At 50.5% G+C, this 14,611-nt stretch overlaps 1 protein-coding gene across 1 annotated transcript; it reads left to right on the top strand.

Moving 5' to 3' along the window:
• Nucleotides 1–8,581: 8,581 nt before the first annotated feature.
• On the top strand, nt 8,582–14,353 carry LOC112113013 (phospholipase A2 inhibitor subunit gamma B-like). Its single transcript, XM_029914061.1, has 5 exons — nt 8,582–8,630; nt 8,914–9,030; nt 11,857–12,009; nt 12,408–12,548; nt 14,151–14,353. Exons 1-5 carry the CDS (start codon nt 8,582–8,584, stop codon nt 14,351–14,353), a joined length of 663 nt encoding a protein of 220 aa, XP_029769921.1.
• The last annotated feature ends 258 nt before the right edge of the window (nt 14,354–14,611 follow it).

The following is a 14,611-nucleotide window of genomic DNA, read 5'->3' as shown; positions in this document are numbered from 1 at the left end:
CTGTTCCAGCATCTTACTGGCTGAATCTCTTTCAGTCAGGATCCCTCCGCGGTTCAAGGCTGCTTCTTTTGTTCTTCGGGGGTTGTCGATGCCCTGGGTAGAGAGAAAGAGAGGGATAATTTGGGGCGTTTGTTCTCCCTTTAGGTAGTTTTTTTCTTCTTCTTCTTCTCCGAGAATCATCTCCAGCTGAGGTTCAGGAGACAGAGAAATCTGTGAGGATAGGGACCCCAAGCTGTTCCTCTGTCAAGTAGTAGATTTTTCTCCCACACCCTCCTTCCTGCCAAAGAATAGCAGCTTAACCACTTGTTGACATCAAGCTGAGGCACCAGCTATCCTTTTCTCTCTGGAGATCTGGATTGTGACTACCCTTCAGACTTGGAACATGCCTTAGTAATATCATACAGTAGAATCTTGTAACTTTACATACAGCGTTACCACACATTTTACCAGGACAATAATGATCAGTAAATTATGAGTTTTCGAACAATACCTCACGGGGCATTCTTTGTATGAAATTTATCATAGTCCTGTAAAAGCGGTGAACATTGGAGTACAGATTGTCACAGTAAGTGACACCCTTGGTTCTACGGATGCTTTAATGCACTAGACCACACTCCCCGCTCAGAGCTGGAGAGACACCCTGGGAGTCCTCACTTTACTCACCCCCTCTCTTTGTTGCTTTAATTCTCTATTTTTCTCCTTTAATCTCCCTCTGACTGTTGCATGATTTACTGTGATTTCCTGCCTGCTAGCAAGAGCCTGGTTTTGGCAGTTTCCCTTTGTAGTTTTGCTTTCGCATGGTGCTGTACATGGAGATCCAGGTCAAAGTTACCATTACACTTTGCCACCTGCACAAACGAAAGAGTCTCATAATTCGTTATGTGCTTTTTATCTTTTCCCCTCTGCATCCTTTTTAACCCATTGACAAACAGATTTCCAAGGGTTGCTTTATTCATCGCTCTTCATGCAGACAGAGCAGCCCTTTCATCAATAATATTGTTTACAATTCTTTAGTGTTTTCCCATTGCTGGCCAATGTTTTTTCTTATTTTATTTAACCTGTTTCGAGGCTGATTGTTTTATGTACTTGTCCCCACCCCACCCCAATGCACCTGACTGCCAAATACTGCAGTGAGCTATTCACTTACTCACTCACTATTATAACAGTAGAATAAAACATTTTTAGACTGTCCCTAATCCCTATTGGAAAACATACGTCCTTAGGCCAGATAATCCAGATACAAATGACCATTATTGACAATCACGTTGAGGTTTGCAATTTGTTGCCTGCTTGAATTTCATAATGATTCGAGATTGTCACCTACCAGGCTCGAATGCAATTATTTAATCAAAGATTATTAATCAAACGAATACAGCACTATAAAGAATATGGATACTTTACCTCACCATCTAGACAGTGAAGAGAAGGTGGTTTGGTCCTTTCCTCTGTACACGGTGGAAAGCTGCCAGCGTTCATCCCCAAATGAACTTTCCAACTCTCTTTCCTTTGCTAGGGCGTCTGCCAAAGAAACTCCCTTTCAGAAGGAAAAATCCAGTGGAGTGACTACATGGCTCGTTTGTTATGAAAAATGTTCCCTAGACCAAGTAATCAAACTCAGCCAATTTTATTGTCCAAGACAAGATAGGCCAATACAGAAAGGAAAGAATTTATACCACACAATCTCTCTGGGACACTTGTTTCTCCCAGCATTTCCCATTCACCTTACACAGAACAGGAGGTTCAAAATACACTCCCCAAAGCACTTCTATGTGTAGCAGGGTTTCTAACAAGCGAGAAAGCCCAGACTCGCCTCCTAAGATCCTTTCCTTATCTCCGTTATGGACACTGCATTTTAAGGCAGTTGCGCGTAAAGTTGGCTGTGCTGGGACATCAAAGAAATGTATCTTGCTTTGACGGTTTCCACGTATGCTGAGTTGTCCTGGTCCAAGGTATTGTGGGACATATCCGTGAACAGCACTGTGGAAAGACATAATATAATTCCATTAACATAACTGCCCTCCCGCTGGGTATAACTGACTATTAACATGGTCTGAGTATGTCTAACATATATGGATTAGTGAACAGTACCCTGCTTGGTGCTGTGATTATTATTAAATATTTAATTTAATAACGATTTAATATTATTTTACCAAACTGATCTGTGACGCAGAGGTAAGAGCATTTACCTGAGACTTATACTGTTTTTGCAAACTACGGAAGTGGCACGACATAATGAATACAGGTAAAACGATCACTCCTTAAACTGGAATAGGCGTTAGTAGAGTACACACGAGGAATAACAGCAATTTGGAGCTTTGACAGCACAAGCAAGATTTTTATCCCCAAATGTCTCGTCATTGGTTATCACAGAGTACTAACGGTACCGTTGATAGTCAGTGACTTGACTACCCTTTGGGTCGTTATGAAATATAGCCCAGAGAGCAAATAACCAATGGCGGTTAGGTTTATTGCTCTAAGCCAATAAGGAAACAGGGAAAAGGTTCAATATGATCCCATCACATTGTTACATTTACCTTATAAAAAAGGGGGGATTTCCAGAGTTCCACCCCTGTAATCCTCTATTTATGTACAGGGCGCACCCTTCAAACATAGAGTTAACCCATCAGCTTTCCCCCTTGTTTTTCTGGTACCATGGGGTCCCCTTATCTCTGTGTTCCCTGCACCTGCATCACAGCTGGCGCCCTCTAGGTCTGCACAAGGGTAGAACAATCTATGTCTTGTCCTCTTCCTATGGGCCACTCCAGTGCAGGCCTGTGAGAATAACTCCCGACCTGCTGCTATGATAGAATACTCCTACGTCCTAATCCTGGCAGCTCTCCTGTCTCCTTCAGCCAAAGCGAACTTCGGCGAATGCACGGTGCTGTGGAATACTTAGCATACGGGAACAGGATTATAGGAAAGGTGGAGGCCAGTTTAGGCTACATGACTGCTATAATATTTGTGCTTAGTGCTATTTGTGCATAATGCATACTAATCTGTATATATAAATAGTGTCTAAAATACATATTATTAATAAGAGATCTATATCTATCTATCTGTATCTATAGCTATATCTGTGCTAGCCAGCATATATTGGTTAACAGGACTGTCCCCGCAAGGTCACCCTTACTAGTAGGCCTCACAATATTAACCAATATTGGTGGACTATCTGGGGCCTACATTATTCGCCTGCATCCCAGGCTTCAGAGAGCTTCTGCAACTTTGACTTAAAGTCATTCCCAGCCTCCTTCACATTCAGATCCTCGAGTTCTTCGGGCCAGTCCACGTCCCTAACTAATTCCCTTCAGGTTTTGAAAGTTTGCCCTTTTGAAATCATGGGCCCTCATGGCACCCCTATGTTTGTTTACCCTGCCATTCTGTTTGAACTGAATTAGTTGATCACTCAAAGCAAGGCTGTCCTCTCACCCAGATCTTCTGTGAGGTCCTCTCTACTCACCAGTATTTAAGGAAGGTCCAACTGGTCCTTGTAGATGTTGTCTTCCACCCAGTAACCTGGGAAAATTACAGACCACCCCTGGGCACCTCTGAGAGGCAATACTTCCCCACTCAGAAGCAGAGTTTGAGTGTAGGAAAGAAACTTTTAATGAAAAGAGGGAAGTAACCTCAGGGAAAATATCGCAAGCAGGATTCATAAACATAAATCTGTGCACAGGACGCCCACCCCAGAGTGCGTGGGGTGGGCGTCTGCCTCCTGTTCTTGAGTTCTACAACCGAAAGTTCCTTTTCTGTGCCTCCTCTGCTCCCTCACCACACCCTACGCACAGTGGTTGTCCGTGGTCAGTGAGGACCCAGGGTTCAGAGGTGCATCTGTGTGAGTTCACCTTCTACCTGGGGAAGAAGGCACCTGGCTTTTTCTGCCATCTGAGCACTTGCTCCAGCTGGCCAACCTGCCAGCCACCTTTCTGTTCCACTGTCCGCCCCGCTTGCCACCCTGCCAGCCGCTGTTCTGCTGGCTGCATGCTCACCGCTCCACCAGCTGCCTATTGGTCACCTTCTGCTGCCACCTGCCTCTGCTGTGACCTCTGCAAGTCAGTCTCTTGAGGTATGTGATGTTGACAGTTTGTGTTTCAACGGTCTCACCCTCTCACCATCTACTGCCATTAAATTATTATTGCCCCATATCATTTCCCACAACTGTGAAAATTTAAATTGATAAAAATAGAAAAATATGCACAAAATTAAACTCCAATATTATCCATTGAAATTAAAATCAAACTCAAATTCTGCCAACCCTAAAAAGATTCTTTATTCAGGATTGTAGCTCCAGGGCTGTGCTTCCCCATTTCACCACTAGGGGTCAGACTAAGACTAAGCAGCTTCTTGACGGCTCTGTCCTCTAGAATTAACATTTTCCGCATTGAAATAAAATTTCCAAAGACTTTGGTCTGAAGTTTGTTTTATTGAGCGCAACAATAGAAAGGGGAAGCAAATCCAGACGGGAGCCCAGAGCCCCTGGGAGGGGAGAGCGTCTGCAGAAAGGGATCTAGGGGTTATAGTGGACCACAAGCTAAATATGAGTCAACAGTGTGATGCTGTTGCAAAAAAAGCAAACATGATTCTGGGATGTATTAACAGGTGTGTTGTGAGCAAGACACGAGAAGTCATTCTTCCGCTCTACTCTGCGCTGGGTAGGCCTCAACTGGAGTATTGTGTCCAGTTTTGGGCACCGCATTTCAAGAAAGATGTGGAGAAATTGGAGAGGGTCCAGAGAAGAGCAACAAGAATGATTAAAGGTCTTGAGAACATGACCTATGAAGGAAGGCTGAAAGAATTGGGTTTGTTTAGTTTGGAAAAGAGAAGACTGAGAGGGGACATGATAGCAGTTTTCAGATATCTAAAAGGGTGTCATAAGGAGAAGGGAGAAAACTTGTTCACCTTAGCCTCTAGGGATAGAACAAGAAGCAATGGGCTTAAACTGCAGCAAGGGAGGTCTAGGTTGGACATTAGGAAAAAGTTCCTAATTGTCAGGGTGGTTAAACACTGGAATAAATTGCCGAGGGAAGTTGTGGAATCTCCATCTCTGGAGATATTTAAGAGTAGGTTAGATAAATGTCTATCAGGGATGGTCTAGACAGTATTTGGTCCTGCCATGCGGGCAGGGGACTGGACTCGATGACCTCTCGAGGTCCCTTCCAGCCCTAGAATCTATGAATCTATGAAAGGGGCAGACACAGGCTGCAGGGGTGTTTTTGAGTGCGGTGTGGCCATTGCACGGGGTGAGGAATCAGGAGAGAAACTTCAGCAGGAGGAGCCCAGCTGGTCCCGGGGCTGTGCCGGCCGTGCTGAAAGCTGCTGTGCAGTTGGATCGAGCCTTTCAAAGATCCCAGAATCGAAAGGGACTCGGCAGTGCAGCCCTGCAGGAAGTTCGATGTGCTACGTACACCTGCGGCGGGGGGTGGGGGGGAAGCAGGTGATCGGTGTCAGGCGAGAGACTTCACTGCACAAGCTGGTCTGGGACACAAAGACAGCCCCCTCCTTTGCTCCTCAGAGCCCACCTATGCCCCCACAGCCTCCATCTCCCCATCTGCTCTGCTCCCCACAGCCTGTCTGGGCCTGGGGAGCAGAGCCCCGCCTCCTCTGCTCTGACACAGACTCACTCTGTCTCCTTGAGCAAGTCACTTGCAGCCACAATCTAGAGCCCACCAACGACACCTGGATTGGATCAGGTCTGTAATAGCCCCAATGCTCATCTAGCAAAGCAGCAGCACAATGGGATTTCTAAGAGGTCGTGTGGGGAATTAAGGCACCATGATGGGACTCTGAAAAACCAGGATCAACTCCCAGCTCTGCCACAGCCTTCCTGTGTGACCTTGGGCAACTCACCTTATCACTCTGTGCCTCGGTTTCCACAGCTGTAAAACAGGGAGAATGATCCTTCTTTTGCCTGTTTAGATCACAAGCTCTTTGGGGCAAGGACTATCACTATGAACTTGTTCAATGCCTGGCACAACGAGGGTCTCCCATCTCTGTTTGGGTTTGCGCAGCCCCTCACGCACCAGGGACTCTCAATATTAAGCCAGTCCTTACAACAAAGAGCGTACAGATTAAATTCTATATAGGCAAAAGGTGGGAGGGGAAATGGAAGGAAGGAAAGGGGTAGCCACTGGCCCAAGGTCACAAAGGAGCCGGTGCTGGAATAGGACCCAGGTGTCCTGATGTCCAGCCAATAACTTTACCCAGCAGAGCCCACAGCATCCTGTCCTAGAGCAAGAGTTTGGGGCAGATGTGAGACCTGGGGTCCAAAGGCCTGAACTGAACCATGTGCCAGCCAGGGATGGACTCTTGGAACAGCAAGTGATAAGTGGTTTTCCCAGGGAATCTCTAGGGTGAGGTTAATGCACATTCCCCAGCCCCGGTTCCTCCAAAACCAGCCTTGTGAAGGGACACAGGGAAAGGGGCACCTTTGTCTGCTGAGCCCTGGGACATTCTGACTCTGGGATGATTGATCACAGTTTTCTAAAATGGATGAACATAAGGGTACAGTCTGTCACAAAGATGTGCGCATCTTGTTTCTAGTAATAAAATGACGGACTTTACATCAGCCCGTGTTGTCCGGGAGAGGGCCGGGCAGGACAGGACATATGTTTCTGTATAAGAATCTGGAACTGTGGGTGTGTTGGCATTGCCGTGCAATATAACCAAGGCTGGGGAGAGCCAAAGTGTAACCCAGGTGTGGCCGGCAGGCTGCAGTCACACACACACACTCAGGGTGCAGCTCGCATCCTGGAGTCTGCTTGTGAGCGGCCCGGGGGGAGCTATTTCTGCAGGGCATTGGAAGGCACCCAAGGGTGCAGGGCAGGGGTGGATTGTACTATTAGCTGTGGTACATTGGTCTGGACATACCCTGGGGATGTCACAGCGCTGTGCGTAGGGGGCAGCGCTGGCGACAAGAATAGAAATCTATCGACTCTGCCAAAGACGAATGGGGGATTTTTAAGTTTCTATCTCACATCAGAGCATACAGCTGAGCCTGTCTAGAAAAGGAGGAGAGAGAGACACAGACAATGGAGAGATTGTACATGTTTTCCTGTTCAAAGAGCTCACCTTCTGCTCCACCCCAGGCAAACATTAACCGGCCTGAAGCCCCATAAAGATCATTTGATCTAACAACCACTAGATCCCACTCCCCTCCCAAAGCTGGGAATAGAACCCAGGAGTCCGGGCTCCCAGCCCCACCCCCCATAAGGATTAGGGTTGCCAACCCTCCAGGATTGTCCTGCAGTCCCCAGAAATTAAAGATTAATCTTTAATTATAGATTATGTCATGTAATGACACCTCCAGGAATACGTCCAAGTAAAACTGGCAGCCCCAATAAGGATGCAAACGAAGGCGGGAGCCAGCGTGCCAGTGGGATAGCTAAAGGAGAGAAACAGCAGTGGGGCTGGGTCGGTCGCACCAAGAGGAAACACTGTTACGCCCCAGTTCTCTTCCCAGCCTGTGCAAACAGACGCCTGTCTGGGGTGCGACAGCCACCTGCTGCCTTACGGGAGATCTGAATCTCGCTGACTGCAGGGTAAGCTCCTGGACCCCTTCAGCCGGGAGCAGGGAAATCAGCCCTTCCCCCTCCACCCTTCCCAGACAACATGGGACATAACAGAGCAGGGAGGCGGCTGAGCACTGGCAATGCTGTGACACCCCCTAAGGGGGGAAGATTCCCAGCGCAGTGTGAGCAGTGGGGAGATGGGGAGGGGGAGGGGGCAGAGGTAGCTGCTGCCAGCAGGGAGGGGGAATTTCTCCCTTCAGTCTATGGCTGCCTGATGGTCTGTGGCAACGTGAGTGACCCCAAGCGGGTTGGGAAGGTGCCACTGCTGTGAGGTATGGGGACAAAAACCCCCTCAGTGGGGGGGGAAGGGTCAGTACCATTCCTCCTCCCCCTGGGGAGTCTGGGGTGATGGTGCAGGTGCCCCAGACCCTGATCTTGGGGAAGGGGGACACAGAAATAAATTTGGCTCCGGAGGAGGGTTCAAGATTTGCCCTTGCCTGGAGCCTGGGACCCCTTGGCTGTTAAAATTAGTTCATGATTGGGAGTAGCTTTGCAGAGAGCCAAGGGTTGTTGCAAGCTATCACTTTAAGAGTGGGTGGGTGAAGGAAGTGGGGTTGGCTGATCTACAGGGAAGAGTGGGACCAGAGGCAGTCTGGAAAGAACCAGCCTAGAACAAGGTGGGTGAGTTATACATCTCTGCCCAGGAGAGCAGCCTGCTTTGTCTCCCTCTGTTTAGGGAGCAACCTGCTTTGTCTCTGTTTTTTCGTTCTTATGTGTTATCATTCTGGAGTGTCAGAAATAAAATTGTGTTACATTGAAACCTTCCAGCAGGAGTATTTGATATTTGTATCTACCTTCTCTGTGTGGGTGCCACCAACATAGCAGCCACAAAGGCGGGTCAGAGGTGTGACTACCCCAGAACTTTGGCAAATGGTTTTGAGGTTCCACCTGTCGACCAGATGATGCATGTGCAATTTCTCTTCTGATCTCATTTCAGCCCATCTGTGATCAATCCCCTGGCCGCAGATTTGGCTGCATCAGAGACCTCAGCGCCGATCTACTGTGTCCTCATCACCATGGAGACTTCTCTTGCCGTCTGCATCCTCGCTGCTCTCCTGGCTACAGGTGAGTGGGGTCTGTTCCTACAGGATCCCATGTTCTGACTTCTCCAATAAACAAGGAAATTTTTGGAAGAGGATCTTCCACTATGAAGGGAAACAGATTTGAATCCGTGTCACAAGACACTAGGAAATGGATTTCTATCTGATCCCCAGCTGGGGTCTGTCGCTGTAGCTGCATTGGTGTCAGGGAAGCCAGATCCCCACCTGGTGTGGATCAAACCCAGGAGAAGGTGAGGGGGCGAGGGAGGAACAAATCCAGGTGGCTCATGTTCTCTCTCCATCTCCAGGGGCCTGTCTGCAGTGTGAGGTTTGCTCTGGACCAGGAGCCAGCTGCTCGGGCGACCTACAGCCCTGCACTGCTGGGGAAGACACTTGTGGCATCTCTCTGGGTGAATACACATTGGGTAGGTGAGATGGACCTTAACCAACCTGGCTCAGGGAACAGGCTGGGGAGCCAGGACTCCTGGGTCCTATTCTAGTCCCAGCTCTGGGAAGGGAGTGGGATGGATGGGTCTGAGCAGCGGTTAAGGAGTCAGGACACCTGGGTTCTATGCCAGACCCTGTGGGCTAGTTCCCCAAAGGGGACTTAGACTCAGCATTGCGATGCTGAACCCCCAGTGGTCTCCACGGACCATGGGTCAGGGGCCCAGGCTGCCGCCATGGTGCTTGGGGAGAGGGAGACGCCTGAGGATGGGATCCACAAAAGCCGGCATGCCAAGCGGGCACCGCCTAAGCCAGCCAATAGGAAATGCTGAGGAGAGGGGTGTGGCCTAAGCCTCCTCCCCTCAGAGTTCAGCATCTAAGTCTGGGCTGCACGGTGGTGCCCAGCTGTGCTTGGGATCCACAGCTGGGAACCCCTTGCTGGGAGTCCAGCGTCTAAACCGGGTCAGCCCTTCCTTGCAAAAGACAGCCGAGGAGGAGGGGCTGCCCTGAGACCCCAGCAGCTGGGGGCTCAGCTGGGACATGGAAAAACCAGCTTCAAATGCCTCCCCTTCCACTGGACTATGGAGCGGTTCTGACTGGAGCCCTCTTCTTGCAGCCGTCCCGTTCAGGTTCAATATTTCAGCTTGGCAGTATTTGATTTTTACCTTGTTCTCATTTTGACAATGTCATTTTTTAAACATGTTTTAATCCATTGAAATGTTCACAGTTGCAGGAAATGGTGGCCGGTGGGCGGGGCGGGTTCAGACAATAACGATTTAATGACAATAGCTGATGGAATTCAAAAGGCAAAGCTTTCTAACCTTTAAACCACAAATTCGACATCACGTGTCCAATTATACCAAGGAAATCGCCTTCAATCCAACTCTGATACCTTCTCAAGCAGCATTTCTGCTACCTGGCCAATCTGTAACTTTCAATCATCATCGATGGGAATATTGGGTCGGTTTATGGGTGTTTGGTGAAATCAACGTTTACCAACATGTACTGAGAAAATCTTGACTCTGCCAAACCTATAAACACTTGGGCGTGAACTGGACCCTGACTGCGCCACACACTGGGTTGTGCTCTGAGCATTGGACTATTGGGCACAAAGTGGTGTGGAGGCATCACAAATAGCACCTCCTGTGGCTGTGTTTTGTGGGGGGCACAACCATGTCACCCATCTCAGAGGCTGTCCCCTGGATCAGGTCCCAGAACTGAGATAGGCAGGGGAACGCCTACTGGGAGGTCCCGCCAGAGCTTAGCCATGAGCTGGGTGCCGGGTGTCATGATTTAGGCAGCTGTGTGGTTACCCACCTGGAGAAATCCAGGGACTTAGGGAGTTTAGGCACCTACAGGGTCAGTGTAATGGGTGGCGACTCACCCGGCGCAGCGCCTCCTGCTGGTCATCTTGGGAATTAGCTCTTGAAGCCTTTGGAGCGCCTTCTTTAGGACGGTGTCTTGCCTGCTGCTGGCCCCCGTGTCCCTCTCAGGTCCCGGTGCCCTTTACATCAGGGTTCTGCCCCCTAACAGCAACCCACAATCTGGGTCTCCCCACCCAGGGGAACCCCCAACCCCCTATCCCTACCTTGCCTCAGTGGCTACAGCCAGTCACCATCTAGCCCCCGCTCACTGGGGCAGACGGCCATCTGTTAACCACTCATCATCGGCAAGGGGGGTTGGACCAGTTGCCTCTGCCTATCTCTGGGCTGCCCCTCTACAGCCCCAGTACCCCTTTGTGGGCCCTTAACTCGGCCTGCAGCCTGGGGCTTTGCTAGGCTGGAGCTCCCCAGCTCCCTCTGCCCTTCCCCAGCCCTGCTCCACTCTAGGTCCCCTCCTCAGCTCCCCAGGTAGCCTGGTCCTTCTCCCTCAGAAGCTAGAGAGAGAGTGTTCTCTGTCTCTGGTCCTCAGCCCCCTTATAGAGTCAGCTGTGGCCTGATTGGGGCGTGGCCCAGCTGTGGCTGCTTCCCCCAATCAGCCCAGCTTTTCCCAACCACAGCCCTCTCCAGGGCTGCTTTTAGCCCCTCCGGGCAGGAGTGGGATGACCACCCCACTACAGTCAGGCAGCAGCTGAGCTGGGAGCCTGGGAATCGAAATGTTGGATTTTGGTGTCTCAGGTAGAAGTTAGATGCCTAAATTGCTTTGTGGGACCCTGTTATTTATCTCTCTCTGCCGCGAAAACTGATCATTTGTTCCTGCCCTTTGTGTGCTGTCTTTTACCCAGTTACTGATCCATGAGAGACCATCCCTCTTCTCCCATGACAGCTCACTTTGTTTAAGAGCCTTTGGTGAGGGACCTTGTCAAAGGCTTTCTGAAAGTCCAAGTACACTATATCCACTGGATCTCCCTTGTCCACATGCTTGTTGACCCCCTCAGAGAATTCTAGTAGATTGGTGAGGAGTGATTTCCCTTTGCAAAAGCCATGTTTACCCTTCCCCAGCATATTGCACTCATTTATGTTTTGGCTAATTCTGTTCTTTATACTTTCAGTCAATTTGCCTGGTACTGATGTTAGAAACATGTAATTGCCAGGATCGCCTGTGGAACCCTTTTTAAAAATAGGCATCATATTAGCTATCCTCCAGTCATCTGGTCCAGAGGTTGGTTTAAGTGACAGGTTCTAAACTACAAGAAGTAGCTCTGCAATTTCATATTTGAGTTCCTTCAGAACTTCTTTCCCCCTCAGTGTGCCTCAGTTTCCCCATGAGTGGCGTTAGGATAATGTCACATGGCTGTTATTGTGCAGAGGGCAGCTATGGGGTGGGAGTGGAAGGGAAATAAATCTCCTTCTTCTCCTCATGTGCAGCGGGAATGAAGCAACAGATCATTATCAAGGGCTGTGCAACATCCAGCATTTGCAAAGCTGGCCCCCTCACTGTGAACTTTGGGAATGGACTGGTAATAAGGTCGGGCATCACGTGTTGCATGGGAGATGCCTGCAGAACAACCACCGTTACAGGTACCTCTCCCCAGCTCCACCTCTCCTCTCTCCCCTGTCCCCCTGCACCTCTGGCTGCTTGGAACCTGCCCCACGTTAACTTCCTGAGACTGGTCCTCCCGCCCCTCAGGGAGCGCCCCATTGAAGAACACTGAGCCCCTGTGTGGGTGGAGTTTAGTGGGCGGGGCTCTAGGCTCCCACCAGGTGTGAACCCAACAGGCCCCACTCAGAGTGGGATCCAGGGCTCCCTGCTGCAAACCTCTCCCCTGCCCCTGCTGCCTCCAGCAACCCCAGAGCTACAGCTCCCCCTGCAGGGGGCACCCAGGGCTGAGCTGTGCAGCCCCCAGCTGCTCTCCCTGCCCCGACGCCGCCTGGGGCTCATCCCCCGAGCTGACTGCGTTTGCTCCACTTCTTCCCAGTGCCACCAGCCAACACCAAACCCAACGGCCGGCGCTGCCCAGCCTGCGTCGCTATGCTCTACGCTCAGTGCAATGAAGAGACCATACAGTGTGCTGGATCAGATACCCGATGCATCGAGGTTGCCGGGACCGCAACAATTGGTAACTTCCATTCATTTACTCTGCATTTATTTTTCCTTTGTTGTTTATTTCGGTCACAGTCTAGGTCAAATGCACCTGTTCCCCCGCCGTGATCTCCAAGGCACCAGCTCTAATCGTCTGGCTCCTCAGCTCTCACTTCTCTTGGGCGGACACCCACATCTCTCTCCCTGCTGACCAGGGAGTTCTTGAAGGCTGCACAGTCCCCTGCTGACACTGTGATAGCCCCAGCAAGCCAGACTGCCTAACGGGCCAGCAGCTGCGCTACACAGTCTCCGCAGGGGGGTTAAACAACGTCATGGCCCAGAGCTGTGAGCTGCCCCACAGCGCGTCCTAAGCCATCACCTTCGTTCTGAAGGTCAGAGCATTATGGGGAAACCAGGGATTGAAAACAATGAAAGGACCTGCAGGCTGGAAAGGTCACCTCGAATCCAGAATTGGGGTCTGCTAGTGTCAACCCCCACAACTTGGTTTTCATTCTTGTTACAAGTTGATAACGGTCTCAGCACTTGAGAAGGGCTGTCGTTCCTTTGTACAACTGGGACCTTTGTTCTTAGCCTCGTGTCCCAGGGGATCAGCAGACAAATGTGCCCTCACCTCATGGCGTAGCTTCGCAAGGCTGGTTTGGGAGTAACCAGAGGTGGGGAATTTGCTTTAACTTCACCCTAGAGATTCCCTGGGAAACCACTTACCACTTGTTGTTCCAAGAGTCCATTCCTGGCTGGTGCATGGTTCAGTTCAGGCCTTTGTACCCCAGGTCCCACATCTGTCCCAAACTCCTACCCTAGGACAGGATGCTGTGGGCTCTGCTGGGTAAAGATATTGGCTGGAGATCAGGACACCTGGGTCCTCTTCCCAGTGCCGCCTCCTGTGTGACCTTGAGCCAATGTCTTTCCCTCTCTTTGCCTCTGTTTCCCTTCCCACCTTTTGCCTATCTAGAGTTTAATCTGTACTCTCTTCGTGGTAGGGACTGGCTTAGTATTGGGAGCCCCTGGGGTGCCAGGCGCTGCACAGACCCTGACCGAGATCAGAGACCCCTGTTGTGCCAGGCACTGAACAAGTTCATAGTGACAGTCCTTGCCCCCAAGACCTTGTGATCTAAACAGGAAAAAGAAGGATCATTCTCCCTGTTTTACAGAGGGGGAAACTGAGGCACAGCATGATGAGGTGACTTGCACAAGGTCACACAGGAAGGCTGGAGCAGAGCTGGGAATTGAACCTAGATTTGCAGAGTCCCATCATGGTGCCTTAATTCCCCAGATCCCACCGCTACCACCAACAATGAGCTGCCGCTTTGCTAGATGAGTGATGGGTCTAATACAGTCCTGATCCAGCCCAGGTGTCGCCACTGGGCTCTAGATCATTGCCAGTCACTTGCTCTAGGACACACAGTGAGTCTGTATCAGAGCAGAGGAGAAGGGGGAGGCCACCCAGGGCCAGACAGGCTTGGGGGAGCAGAGCAGATGGGGAGATGGAGGCTGTGGGGGACCTAGTCAGGGCTCTGAGGAGGAGAGCTGAGGAGGGGAGGGAATTGTCCTAGTCCAGCTTGAGGAATGGAGCTGCGCCTCTCACACCAATCCCCTGCTTCCCCCTCCCACCCCCCAGGTGGATCTTCCACATCGACCACCATGAAGGGCTGCGCTAGTGAGGCCACTTGTGCCCACTTTAAAGTGATTTCAGGGACCATCGCAGGAGTCAGTGCGGATCTATCTGTGGTCAAATGCAAAGCACCTGGCCCAGCTCTGGGACCAGTCGGGCTCCTCGTCCCATCCCTTGCTGGGCTCCTGCTGCTGAAGCTGCTCTTCTGATCTCCACTCCATGGAATGGCCACGCCACGCTCAACAAGACCCCGGCAGTCTGCGTCTGCCCCTCTCTGCAGCCACTCTCCCCTCCCAGGGGCTCTGGGCTCCTGGCCGCATTCTCTTCCCCATTATTTTTTTGCACTGAATGAAACAAACTGGAGACCTCATTCTTTGGAGTTTTTTTTATCTCTTTCGATGGGCAAAATTTTAATTCGAGTGGGCAGAACTGTGTAGCAGCTGCTTCGTCTTAAAGGCACCCCTAGT

Source organism: Terrapene carolina, unplaced genomic scaffold (genome assembly GCF_002925995.2).
Source record: "Terrapene carolina triunguis isolate 2854851 unplaced genomic scaffold, T_m_triunguis-2.0 Scaffold29372, whole genome shotgun sequence".
Taxonomy (NCBI): Eukaryota; Metazoa; Chordata; order Testudines; family Emydidae; genus Terrapene; species Terrapene triunguis.
This window is presented reverse-complemented; position numbering and strand designations above follow the sequence as displayed.